General features: G+C 32.8%; 1 protein-coding gene across 2 annotated transcripts in view; it reads right to left on the bottom strand.

Annotated features, from left to right (window-relative positions):
• Window positions 1-15,267, bottom strand: part of Pax (paxillin) — a 99,442-nt gene that overhangs the window by 72,159 nt on the left and 12,016 nt on the right. The window contains exon 1 of one of the 2 annotated variants that reach the window (XM_088231473.1): window positions 14,950-15,253. The exons of the other annotated variant lie outside the window; for it this stretch is intronic. Coding sequence (XP_088087599.1) covers window positions 14,950-15,037 — 88 coding nt within the window. The 5' untranslated portion in view covers window positions 15,038-15,253. Of the gene's footprint in view, window positions 1-14,949; window positions 15,254-15,267 lie in introns of those variants that run through there. 2 annotated transcript variants of the gene reach the window in all.

Raw genomic sequence — 15,267 nt, 5'->3', positions numbered from 1 at the left:
TGAGTATATATGTACTAATTTATGTACTATATAAGTTGATATTTAATATTTAAAAAAAAAACAACAATTACTTTGTGGTCTACAATTTCATATCTTGTCTAATTTTTTTTTTTTTTTTAAATATTATAAGAGTATGTGTAATACATACGTAGATAAATAATATACATATACCTATATCATATGACATATAACATACTCATAGTCAAATGGTCAGCGCGTTTGCCTACCATGCTAGAGGTCTCGGGTTCGATTCCCGACATGGTTGACATGAAATATTTATTTATAAATGTGTTTTACACTAGAATATTTCATAGACACGTGTACTTGCTCTGTTTCAATCCACTGCAACCTATGGAATAGTGGGCTGGGGGGGGGTTGTGCGGCATGCGTCTTAAAGCCTTTCATAATTTCACAGAAATTATTACTGAGAATAATATTCCGGCGCCCTCCAAAATACCCGTCAGATCGGTTGTTCCAATGCATGAAGACAACTGTTAGAACAACTAAAAAAAGCACTTACACACTTCTGGTCGAACAAGAAGGATAGATCTCAGCAAAACGTTGGTACGAGATTTTCACAGAGAACGAAATATGTCATACCTTAAACCCGTACGACTTTCTTAGAGCTTCTTAGCTCAAAGACATCTCTTATTTGTCGCACCGACACCTACGTTCAATATTTTGGAAGAGCGTATTAAGCTCTCAAGGACAAAAACTATTTTTAAGAAAGGAGTTTAAGGACTGGATTTTCCTTAGTGGGATGTACTTGAGCGGGAAACTCCTTGATGATTTTCCGAATGTTTGAGTCTGCCGTTTACCATATTTATGTGCCATATATATATATATTTATTAGTATATATTAACTATTATTATTTTTCTTATTAAATAAAATATTTGTGATGATATACTCGTATATCTGTCAACTAATTACTCGTCCTAACTCAACACAGGACTTTTAGCCCCATGGAGTTAGGAATTATGTCTCAAAAAATGTGTAATAAACTACTTATAAGTAAATAAAAAAATAGTCTCAGGACTGGTACCTAAAGCGTTAAACTAATAATCTTACCTTTATATAACAATAATGCTCTAGATACGCTGCGGTTAGTGTACCAATGCAGTGCCCTATGCTCCACAAGGCACAGAAAGGGAAAAATTCAAATAAATAAAATTAACATACGATATTAATTTATTGTAAGTCTTTATGAAATTTCAAAATGAATATAAATCAATAAAAATAGGTTGGTAACAAATAAAATAGCTGATTCAATCAAATTACTTTTAAGCACACATTAAAGACTTTTTGAAAATATTTATCCCTGTCCCTATTTTTTTTAAATTAAAATGACAAGAAAAAGTCTATACTGCTCTTTTACTACACGACTTTGGTGCGTCTGTTTTTAATGTTTGACATAATTATTTTATAATAAAAATTTTAAGTCCAATGTGCGTAAAGAACTCTTGTACTTATGCCTATATGCAATGAATAAACTAAATTTAATTAAACAAAATATATAGGTATTCGTGTACAGTATTTTTTAATTGTTCAACAAAATCATAAAGTTCGTGATACAAATATCAATTTTATTGAAAATAAATGAGACTGGACTTAAGGGACTTCATTAACCCCTCAATTTTTATCTGTGTCAATTATTATTATTGAGATATTACTAATACGGGAATACAAAGTACTACGTAACGTTACATTATGTTATGAAATAGCACAATGCGGGATTAACGGTGGGTAGGTTGTCAGACTGGGGTCGCCTTGTCACCTACACGGATCGGATACAACCACAGATATAAAACGATACAGAGTAAAACTCGTTTAATTTTCTATTCCCTACTAAATTGTTTCATTAAAAAACCGTAAATTTACTTCTTGCGACTTTTTTTACAAAAAAAGAGAATAACCAACGCAAACCATCATAATTGTCATAAAATATTGAACCTTTTTTTATTTTCGAGGAGGCACGCATATTATGTAATTATTGTAAATTGCAGTTTATATAAAACATATATTTTAGGCCGACGTGCCTATGTTATATTGGATCTTAACACTTGTATATTCAACACAATCTTCACACTGAAAATTGAATTGGAAATGCCCTTGTAAAACAGAATATTGAATCAATCTAACAATAGTCAAACTTGAGGATGGGTCATGGGGTCACCCGCAAACTCTGAATTCAGGTAAAGAACTTTCAATATTTTGGGACCCAATTTAATGTATTGCCCAAACATTGTTGACCCCGATTCAATTGAATTAAAAGAATATTCGTAAGTTTGGGTAGAGAAGCTAAAAAAAAAAGAAAAAAAAACTACTACTTCAAAAATATTGATGAATAAGATAATTAAATTTGTAGAAAATACACTAGTAGGTAGGTTTTATTATTATTTTGCGCTGCATATAAAAAATATCTGCCTTAAAACAGGTTGTACCTATCTAAGCAGACTGCACACAATCAAGACGGGTTGTAGTCCCGTGGGTAGTCGCGCGGACTAAAAAAGTCCAAAGTTCGAAACCTGCTATACCACAAATAGTTTACAATTTTCAAACACGGTTTTTTTACTGCTAAAAGAATATGGTTTCGAAATAAAAAATATCGTTATTATTATACTATTTGAAAGCCAGTTGCATCAATAAAGTTATAGCTACATAATTGTCATGTTTTCGTCAAAATTAAACTAAATGGGTTTCATGAAAAAAAAAAATAGATAAAGCAACCATTTTGCCATTACAGAAAATGAGACCATACATAATGCCTTATATTAAAATTAGGGTTTGAATAACAGTACTAATATAAATTATTTATTAAGATCACAGTATTGCTCATCGCGCATAATATTCGTGTGGGTACGGGTAGGTAGATAAGTAGATATTACATAGGTACGCATGTGGGAGTATTAACGAATATAATATATTGTTTAGTTTTGTATAGATAGGTAAGACAGAAGACAGAAGACAGCTGTCTTGTAAATTATGACGCTCATGAATTGCGAGTTATTAATTATATGCACTCTTATTAATAATGATTCAATAAGTTAATTAACTACATAGGTACTAAGTTTGAATGCCAATGCCGCCTCAATTAAAATAATCGATTCATCATCCTTTCTTTTTGTCTATTTAACCACTCCCTTCAATGAATACACACAGTGCACAGTTAATGTGATCTCATACAAATTACAGATGTACCTATTCATTCTTTAGATCGGTATTTTTATTTGTATTTTAACTAATCACCTACGTATATTTACTTAACAAGTTTTGTTGTGTAGATTTTGAATTAAAAGGTCCCAAGCCCAATTACAATCGAAAGTTTGAAGGATTTATTTTATTATATAAGCAAACTCGAATTTTGTGTTTAAAAATACCAATATTTGTATTTAAAAAAAAATACAATCTGCACGTAAACCGGTGCACATGACACCTCATAGGAACACAAAATGCAGTCTACTTTGATCATCTGTAACACGAATGTAAGGTGATCAGTCTCACGCTTCAGGTACCAGTCTAGGGATAGAAAAATATTTCAAAACTACCTTTAAAACAATATTTCACGTGGACCCTGCCAGGAATCGAACCCCGAACCTCAATTATGGTAGGCGAATGAGCCAACCACTACATTACGAGACGACTTATTATATTCCCACCTGATTTTTTTTTTAGAATCTTTCACCGAGAAAAGCCATCGAGTCGAAAACACTCAATCAAGTGGAGATTAGTCGGCCTCGTGGCGTACTGTTTCGAGCGTTTAGCTGCCAATTGATAACAATAATTTGTCGTGATCGTAGAACAACGACGGGTGTGCGAAAAATGCGACAATGACTTTCTTTTATATTTGGTCTTGGAAAGGTTTTATAAAGGCTTTTTATTCCAGGTTTGAAAAAAATATTATATAAATAACTGATCCAAGTATTAAATACTTATCAAGTTACGACAGTAAAAAAAAACATTTAAACCGCTCTCATGTAAAGTAAAAGAAAATCTTTACATACACATACGATCATGACGAATTATTATACGATGAAAGTCAATCCACCCTATTCTATATATCGGGCCGGATTAATTTTTGCAGTGGTGTGAAAACGGTCGACAGATCTTTCAGAAAACCTGTTACTTTTTATTTAAACAAGAAAAATGCGCACAAAACACAGTCTACAGTCGCAATTTTTAATTACATTTGATATTTAGGTATATACATGAATATAATATATAGAACCATAAATATATCGATATACTTCATTCAAATAATGCATTGGTGGTTAGATTTTACTGACAGGTATCACTGTCAGTAAAATCAATAATACCATCAAAATAAATATCAAAATAAACCACTGCAGAACGTTTTTTGAGAAGGGATATGAAAAGTCAGGCATTTACAGGGCGTATGACCTGTCGTTGACAGGTTTGAGTGTTTACTTTACATTTTGAATAAAAAACATTTCTGCACACTTGGAATATTACGAATTATACACTATTTTTTCAATGTACATGTATTTAATATACAGATTTTTTATAAATCAAAAATACTTTTATGGTTGCGTATATATGTGATATAAAGTTTATAAAAAATATCATATTATATTTAGCTTCCTCGTATATTATATTTTTTGGGTTTACTAAACTTTTATCTTATTTTATTAAGAAGTTTATAAAATACATATAATTTGTAGGAAGTTGGTATCATTATTCATATAAATATATCCTCAATTTATAGAACTCCACCTTTGTCTGCTATTTTGTTTTTTAAATAACGGGTAAAACTCCGATAGGCGTAAATAAATCATTCGAAATATGTAATTTGATAATAATAAATTATTTATATTTATTAACCGCATTATTATAAATTAATTATAGCACTATCGGAATGCAAATGTTAAAAATATTCATACCGAATTTAATATAACCGGTATTCTAAAAGTGTTGGTGTTTCTAAAATAACTGTCTAGTTATGAATATTGTATGCAAGAAGTAAGAGTGATATCCGCCTCTGTAATAAGGGATTGGCACAGAGTATGAAGTCTCAGGGGCCCACACACAATACAGAATAATTAATTGGACAACCTGTCGCCAGAAGTAGGAACCTAATAATAATATTAACGTAGGTACTCAATACTTTGATGAATCCGAATAGTAGAAAATAATTTACGTATTTAAGAAATGTTTTCTTGGACGTAACAACAATATGAACGCAAACATTTATTAATTGTACGGCGAAACTTCTTTAAATTATGGGGGAAAAGTACCTACATAAACCTACGCATGTCATCATTATACATTATACACATATAAGTTCGCGATTATAAATCTATCTTCATCGGAACATAACGAGACGGTATAATTAACTTCTGGACTATCTCTATCTACCTCGGTATGTTCTACTGACTTGTAATCTCGACGTCATGTGATCGAATCCGACGAATGAATGACCACAAAAATTTAGTCCGCGTTCCTTACTTCATTAAAATTTTAAATAGTTCTCTTTTATATTTTAAATAGGCTTCTGTGATAAAAAGTGCTCACTTCAATAAACTCCAATAAATCCCAATTCAAGCAAAAAATGCTAGCTCCAACATGATTTTTATATAACTTTTGACGATTACCAAGATGGTATGATTAATTTTCGTCTGTATTTATCTACCGAGCGATTACAACGGCCTCTTTTGACGATACGTACACTCAGGAAGATAGTAAAACATGTGGAAAATTTTTCATAGCTAAATTTTTTTTTTATAGTGACAACATTTTCACGCCTAGCTGCTCTTATGTATTAATGGGGCAGAATCTAGCCACATTACCAGTGTATCTAGGCGTTTTCAAAACTGACAGTTATGTCAGAATACAATTCGACTTCAAAATTTACTTATATCTCTCTCATATTTTTAAAAGGCTTTTAAGAAAAAAACAGTGCCAACTTTAGAACGAAATTTAAATGTATTAAAATTAAAGGAAAAATTGGTAGGTGGAAAAAAATTCTTGTCACTTTTAATGCGTAGATATGCGTATCGAGGGGTACTAGATCCGTCTGTACATACCGATGTACTTACATCAAAACTTGATGGGGGGGGATCGGTAGTGTATCTTCGTAATCGCTCGAGAGAGTATACCGTCAAGGTGAAGGTATGACGTCTTTAGCTTCCCATCATAATCACCGCCCTGGTCAGCACCAAGCGAAGGAACTGATAAAATGGTACTCGCAAAGGTTTTCTTTCGGCCTTATAAAACTCAGCTGAAATCAAGTGAAGGTTATTGCAGATTGAACTAACACCTTGCTAGAATGAACCTTTCCGAAACTTCTAGATATAAGGTCTGCAGTGCAGATGATATACATATACATATGATAAACACCTATACACAGTATACGTGAATGTGATGCTTTATATCATAAAAGAAGTCACATCCTCGGAGGACCACTGGTTAAACATGAGGACGTTAAAGAGCTCGCCCCCTACCTAATAGCCCGATACTTTACGGAGCTGGGCTTGGAGGGGGGAGATTTAGCACAATGAAAACTCTCGCCTTCCACACAGTAGCCAGCCTCTTTAAAGACCTGGGCTTGGAGAGCGAGAACTATTCACGGGGACCCGTCACAATAGATCTTCAAAGGTTGCAGTGACGTCAGGAGCTTGCATAGCACTGAATAATCAAACCAAGGCAAAAAAAAACTTTTTTTTATGTTTCGTATTATTATCGCTACGATTTAATTTTGAAATTACTCAGCCCGTGACGTCATCAGTTGTCATAGGTGAGTTGTCCTGATTGTTGATTAGGCTTCCTGGAAATCGGAAATCTATCCAATGCTGTAGTTCATTGGATAATTAGCAAGAACTTGTGACGTAGTTTATTATTTAAAAAAAATATTATTAAAACCATTCTATTTTTTTTTTCATACATTTTCGAGAAACTTCGCCATACAATTAAAGGCTCTAATTCAAACTTGAAATGGGTACGAGCAATAAAATAAATAATATAATGTCAAAACCTATGTATTTATTAGTGTTGAAATAATATTTTCCGCGTAAAATACATACGAATATTTGGTAAAAATGTATGTTTTCATAGCGTTCTGGTCCCTGGTTTGGTTTCCGGCAAGGTTGACCAAATATTTATTTATTGGCAAAATGTATTTGTTCCCCAAAATACTTTTAAATTTCATTGGACTAAAAGGCAATACTGATTGTTTTGGCTTCATGAAACAAATGTTCGAAAAACACTGCAATAGGTGTAGGAACCAATATAATTTCATATTTTCTTTAGAAAAACATACGTTCGTGTATTTAATATTACAAAACAAATTTTTAATTCTTAAAAAAATATGAATTTAGTACCGAATGTAAATATGAAATGGGACAAAAAAAACAAGAAAAAAATAAATAGTTACTGTTTTCTATGAAGGCAAATATTAAGAATAAGCAAAAATACTGAATGCACACAGTGTCATTTATACACATACATACTTTGAAGATAAAGGGATTAATTGAAGATCCATAGTTAAAAAAACATTAGTTGCTTAAAAGTAGCTTCCTGTAAAATTGCATTTTCGAAGATAAGACGTTGTTCTTGCAAAGAGGGTATATGCATAACATTCGGTACATATTACAATACATCAATACGCTGCAATCGGATTACCAATGCAGTGACCTATGCACCACTGTGTGCGGATAGGGAAATGAAGATGATGTTGAACTTAAAGGATAAATTTACTTAATTTAGTCCCAGAATGAGTTATGAACTCATAGTAATACAAACTTGCGTTTGTATCAAAAGGTATCCATTCGAAAAAACAGTACATACCACTGAATAGATATATTTAATATATCTGTGGTACATACTGATATATCATTGGGATCGTAGAACAACGACGGATGTTCGAAAAATATGACGTTGACTTTCTTTTATATTTGATCTTGGAAAAATTACATAAAGGCTTTTTTTCCAGATTTGAAAAAAATATATCTGTATGGTAAAACTAACCCAAGTATCAAGTGATTTACTTTCGTACTTATTAAGTTGTGACATAAAGCGTAAATCGCTCTCATGTAAAGTTTAAGAAAATCACATACGTCGTTGTTCTACGATCGTGACGATATGTATTTTGTCGCCTTAATTCGAATACCACGTACGTAATTTTTTTTATAAATTAGAGATTATAGTTGAATATTTTTTACCATACAAAATAGCATGTACTTTTGTCATTTGAAAGAAAAAAATGTTGAAAGACTTTTCTTTAAAAGTTCTATCTCTTCAGATAGAACTATTTTTCTAATAACGCGTATCTCAAAGAAGATGTATTTTCCTTGGAATACAGCGTAAGTCAGTAGTCAGTGGTACAGTAGTTTGGATAAAACGCGAAAAGGTTTAGTATAAAATTACTGATTTAAGAAAGTTTTTATTGTCTCCTGTAAAGTTATCATTGAGTGACTTTGTTATCATTGATTTTATTCAAATTAAGGCGTTGATTTTAAACTCTTAAATCGTTTTTTATGAGTACAATAATGTGATTAAGTTATAAAATCCATCTGAAGTTCAAATATTGTTCGAGAAACTTTGTAACGTGGTTCGAATAAACAAACAATAGACGTTAATCAATACTGATTTGTAGTCCCGGTTCGTCATAGTATTAGCACAATACACGATCAACCTCCCCAGCATTATTTCTAGTGTATACTGTCTATTAGAGCTCCCCTCGCGTTATTACTTTCAATGTTTCCTATAGACCCACATGGCGCATTCTAATTGGGGAATTATAAGAGATAAGTCACAGTATACAAAATTCATAAAGCAACTTACGAAAAGTTATTTTAATTACATACATACATTCCACCGCCACCGCTTGACACGTGGGAGCTTCTTAAATAAAAATACATGTAAATAATACATACATTTTCTTAGTAAAATTCGGGAAAACTTAATCTGTAACGGGCATTATTAATAAGCTTATTCTAAAGAGCCGCGGAAGATGTGAAAGCGGGCGTCTTTTTTAAGATCTGTGAACAAATCTAGGCGAAGATAAGTATTTTTAAACAGTACCTACTAATGGGCGGAAGTGCGGTTGGAAGTCCGTTGAAATGACATATCGACTGCTGAGTGTAACTTGGAGAGACCAGTTGGCGTTTTGGGGGAAAACTTTGTTCGTCCACCAGCTCTATTATTTGTATTTGTAAAGAACATTTGAAAACAATAACTTATTCTGTATTTTCAACAAAAATTTCACCTTCATAATATTTTACATTTTTTTTAATGTTACGTGCAGAATTAAACGATTATAATGGTCTTTAATCTAATACAAATAACTGTAATAAGTAATACTGGTATGGAAATATATTTTTCAAGCTCATCCTTATATTAGCTTAAATAATGGCAACATTTCTCTAACTAGACTAGAATTTAAGAATTAGACAAATCTATTCCTGTTTATTTAAGCTCGAAAAAATTTTCCTAGACTAATTATTATTAATAGGGACTTGGATATTTTTTTCGCTGTTTTCCGACAGATGGTGTTATATTAGCCTTTTTACATTAAGCAATACTACAGCCAACTTTATCGTGAAGCTCCGCCATTAGGCTTAAAATGACAGTATATGTTATTCAGTCTAAGTGTAAACAATTTTTTTCTTTCATAGCGTTAAACATGTCGAATTTCGTGTCAAAAAGAGTACTTGCGGGGAATTTGACTACATTACTTTTTTTTTTTTAGTCCGCAGCTGAACCACATAGAATTCTTGTGGAGACTTACGGCAATCATGCTCAGTCGGCAAAAACATGCAGAGATTGGTTTCAACGCTTAAAAAATAGACCGCTCTGGCGGACCGAAAAGTTTGAAGACGGAGAATTGGAAGCATTAATCGATGGAAGCAAAGCGAACTCGCAGAATCATTAGGAGTTGATCACACAACAGTTGCCAAAATTTCAAAAGCATTAGGAATGATTCAAAAGCAAAGATTAGGAATTGAAGCCGAGAGACGTCGAACGGAAATGATTCAAAAACAAGGAAATTGGGTGCCGCGCGAATTGAAGCTGAGACGTCGAACGGCGTTTTTTCACTATTAAACAGCTGCTCCAACGGTAGGAAAAGAAAGGTTTTTTGCATCATATCATGACTGGTGATGAAAAGTGGATACCCTGAGATAACCCGAAGCATAACAAATCGTGGGATAAGCCCGGCCGTGCATCAACATAGTCGGCAAAGCCGAATATCCATGGTTCCAAACTCATGCTCTATATTCAGTGGGAGATCGCTATCGACTACAATTGATAGGTGAGCCGAGCATTAAGGAAAACCGACCGCAATACGAGGAGAGACACGACAAAGTAATTTTGCCGCATGACAACGCTCGGCCACGTGTTACAAGGCCAGTCAAAACATACTTGGAAACGCTCAAATGGGAAGTCCTACACCACTTTCCGCATTTACCGGACATTGCTCCTTCCGATTACCACTTGTTCCGGTCGATGACTCATGTCCTGACTGAACAACACATTCATTCTTATGAAGATGCCAAAAAATGGCTCGATTTTTTTTTTTAAAAGAAATATTTGCGTTCTTATGATTTACCCAAATATTTAATTTTTGAGGGCCATTTTCAACGAGTTGTAAATAACTCACTATTAGAAAATGGGAATCAAGTTGGGGTAGAGTGGGATTCGAACCACGAACCACGGCTCAAAAGCCGCGAGTCCGAGACACTAGCCACGGGACCACGACCCGATTCGTCGATAATTTTCAAAGATGAGTCGTTCTTTCAAGATGGTATTTGTATGCTGGATATATATATGATGGATAATACTTATAATGACATGTACTTTACTATTTTTTTTTAATAAAGCACTAATTTTCCCGAATAAACTGCGAGAACGTATTCAAGTCCCCAATATAATATCTTATTATGAATTACGCTTGTTCAAATATATAAAGATAAAATAAATAGTAGTATTACTAGGTCTCAAAACGTAAGTACGCGACCTAGAACAGGTGGTAATATCTTAATTCCTAAATTAAAAACAACTACTGCACAACATCATTATACTTACAGAGGAATATTTTTCTTTGATGAAATGAACAAAGATAATAAAAAGTACAGTCAGGAATACAATATATTTAAGAAAGAAGTAAAAAAAATACATCTTTAATTCTTCTTTATGTAACACTAATTGAAAACATCGTTAATATATTTTTTGTAATTTATATATGTTATTTTAAAAATACTATTGATTAAAATAAAATAATCTATTGTAAGACGTCACTCCCCTTTATGTACACAAGAATTGTTTATTTCTTTTACGTAATGGGAAACGTTAATGTAAATATATGTATTTGATTATTGTAAAAAAAATGTATTTAGTTGTAATATTGTATTTTAATTTGTTTATTAATAAATAAAAAAATAGTAAAAAAAAAGTAAAGTTCGTTATAAAGATGAAGTATGTATTGGTAAATTCAAATAACTATGATACTATGAGTATACTGTCCGCGGGTATCATGTCACGATTACAGTTGATAATAGTACTAACAGTAATAAGTAATAATGATCCATTAAAATGCACACCAGGCGAAATAGACAACAATGTGGACTGATACTAACGACGCTATAAATCTAAGTCAAGTGAGTACTTACCTACACTTCACGATTGTCCCTATAAGGTGAACATTTTACGGTTCTCTTTTGGATTATCAATGGTGCAGTTCACAGGTGTGAGCTGTGAGGGTGGTGAGTGGTGACCCAATAACTACAAGACCCTATTTAACCTCACATCCCATAACTTCACATTCCGCAGAATACATCCAAATATGCATTTTTCTTGGCGTCTAATGTTGTCCAAATGAATGTTTATATAATTATACTCAAGAAATAAAGAAAGATAAAAGCGTAATTGGCTTCAGCAATGAAATAATAATCTACTTAATGAAAATAATAAAATATAACACCTATAAATGTATTCAAGTATGTTAGTGAAAAAGTTTTTATTTCTACGATAAAAAAATAAAATAAAATACAAATTTATTTAGTAATCGTTACCTTTAGTAAGTAAAACATTGAAAAATGAAACTTTTGCCATTGGTTTAGAAGTTTAAAACTGCGTTAGTTTTTTCGTGTACCTAGTAAGGAAATATTTATATAATTATTAAAACAAACAAATTTATAATTAAAATCAATTTGTAACCATGAAGAGGTATTTTGCTTAGGGAGATTTTAAGAATTATGCTCGATAACATGAGAAAATAAATAGGACAAAAAAAACTTTTTAACTAAAATTACCCACAAGTAAGTTGGCGTAATGGGAGGGCGCTGAAGTATGATGAAGGATGATGAATATCATCATCATCAACAATGAATGACGTCAATGTGTTCTACCACAAAATAAATACAATCAAATATTTTTTAAAAATTATACAGTCATGTGTTTAAATATCTAATAAGATATAATAATATTCAATTAAAAAAATCGGGTGAACTGATTTTAGTTAAAGAATTCCCAGCTGCTTTTCCTTCGGTAACAATTTTCTGGACCACACGTTCAAATACATCGATAGAATAAAACATAAATTATATTTTTTTAATAATTTCGCTGGTCGTTAATTCATAATTTTTCTGGAATATGACAGCACTTTACAGCAGAAACATTTGCATTTACCTTTTCAAATGGAATTAATGATGCCTTAATTGTCCTTTGCTCTTCAAAAAAAGTTTTAACTTTAAGAATAGTCTCTGTAATAATTGTTTTGTATTACTTCGGGCTTTGTTAGCCTCAAATCATTTGAGAAAACTAAAAAACAGAGCATCGATGACAGCAAAAAAGTCTATAGATAGATGTCATTAAAAAATTAGTTCATATTTATGCCACCGCGCACCGCCGACTTATACATGTGACTGTATCATTCATCAGAGTTTAAAAGATAATAATCGAATGGTCATTTTCTAAGCAAAATAAGTAGTTTCCATATCGTTTCTATTTGATGACGGAAATAGTAACAGCCGAAGTGAAACAGAAACGAGTTATTTTCGCTCCCGGTGCGGTGTGTCAATTTCAATTCCGGTAGAGGTGACATCACAATACAATAATATTATGATGTATATGGCGGATGCAACAATAATTATTATAAAATCTAGAGACACATCGGAAGTGTTGTTATAAAATAGCAACCGGGCGGTCTTGAATCCAGTAAGAAAAAAGTATGAAAATACTCTTCGAAAAATCAATTTGTTATTTTGATACATTAGTCTAGTATGGCGGGACAGGAATAGAATTTAGTGGCACTTGTTTTGAAAATAAACACAACATCGAGAAGTGTAAAGAAGAACAGAATCGTAGCTTTGTAGTATATCTTGTAATAATGTTACTAGCTTATGAAGTCGTCCACCAGTCGGACTGCTGCATACCGCTGCCACTCTCGCCTCTCATCTCTCATGCTCGTGACATCTGGTGCACTTCACATTGATGGAGTTTCACTGCCGCGCGAGTATCAGCGCTAATACGAACAGCTCTAATTAGACGCGAGCCAAACGTTCGTATCGTACTAATCCAAAACATACCCATAAACTACAACCGTGACATGTGCTGTAAGGATGGCGTGATCGCTTCAATTAACAAGTTTACATTTAGTTATGGAATAGCCGTCACGAATTTCATAATACGTATTACGAATATTATAAAACTGGGCAAGACGGACGTGATCAGTATTTAAATACAAGAGTTTGAGAAAAACAATAAATTGGCGTTTCTCTACAGTCTAGAGAATGGGGAAACATACACGGGCCCGTATTACAATGGGAAGTTAACAAAGATATTATCTTAAATTGTCTATAAAGTAAAATCTAATTTTCTGTATGAAAAATTTAATACTTGTATAATATTGTTTTTAAACATGTTCAATTACAGGTAACCGGCGAAAATATTTAAAATTCTCATACGAATATTCACATTTTATTATTCATAGTAAACTCGTTTTTAAAAAAAAAAAAAATACTTTACAGACAATTGAAGATAACTCCGTTTATATATACTTATACAAGAGTAGATCCCAGGAGAATGCTCGTACGAGGTTTTCCTGTAATTTGAGTTATTTCATTCCAAAAACACGTAAAACGCGACGTTTGCTCAGATGAATTTCTCTTTTGTTGCCCCGAGAGTGTTCAGTGTCCTGGGTGAACATATTAAGTTCTACAAAACGAAAGCCATTTTCAGAAAGAGTGTACAAGTATGGTTTTTGTCTAAGAAAAGAGACCATTGCAGGAGACTGCTGCGAGATAGATTTATATACTATTGAGTGTGTTGTCCAGATTCCCTTTGAAATATATGTATGTTTATGTAATAATATTTAATGTTTATTTTTGCTATTATTTAATTATGTACGTGCTTCCACTTTCCATTATGTTGTATCCCAACTCAATACGGGGCCCTCGGCTTGGGATACGTTATTATTCTATTATTTTGGAATATGTATTTGTATGAATAAATAAATAAAAAAATAAATACAAAATAAAATCGAATTTCTCTACGAAAATGTGTATATTTGCATAAAAAAAATATATTTTCTCCCTATCAATGCAATTATCACTCATGGCCCTAGTCCATTTCTCAAAACAAAATCAACATTATTATTATCGTCACAAGCTTTACTTACGTTATGTGTCTGATATCCTATCACCAAAGAAAAAAACGCGATAAAAATGTTAATTTGTGTTTAAACGCCTAATAAGTTAGGTCTAGTCATTTTCAAAATGATGTATCGTTCACTACAAGGAGTTATTATGTTAGGTATTCGAATTATCTCATTCAAATCGTACTTGATATGACTGAGTAAACATTATTTCATTGCATATGAAATCGCGACTCTAGATAGCAGAATAACGTGTTTTTGTTTAATAACGCAGAAACAACATTTTGCATAAATTAGCAATCGTATACAATGCATACATACATACATCAGAGTAGAAACTTACATCCTGGAGATATTCCATTCTCCTTCATGGTGCATCGATAGGGGGAGTAAGTTCCCGGGAGAACCTTCCCGTACATAGTGCGATCCATGTTGAGAGGTCTCCTGTCACCCGTCCAGCTAGTCACCTGGTCACCTTATCACGTCAACACTGTCGGGAAAACGCACCTCCCCATGACGTCACGGAAGTAAACAAACACCGGTACTATCGGAGTCACCGTCAACCGTCAACGCGACGCGCGTGGCCCGCTGTACGACGGGGCTTCGCCGATGTCAAACGTCTCGACGTAAACTAAACCGAGGTTAGTGTGTAAAAACATAG

Source organism: Micrasema longulum, unplaced genomic scaffold (genome assembly GCF_059751315.1).
Source record: "Micrasema longulum isolate JH-2025_06_02 unplaced genomic scaffold, ASM5975131v1 h1tg000887l, whole genome shotgun sequence".
Lineage (NCBI taxonomy): Eukaryota > Metazoa > Arthropoda > Insecta > Trichoptera > Brachycentridae > Micrasema > Micrasema longulum.
The sequence above is the reverse complement of the archived record's forward strand: the minus strand, read 5'-3'. Positions and strand labels throughout refer to the sequence as shown.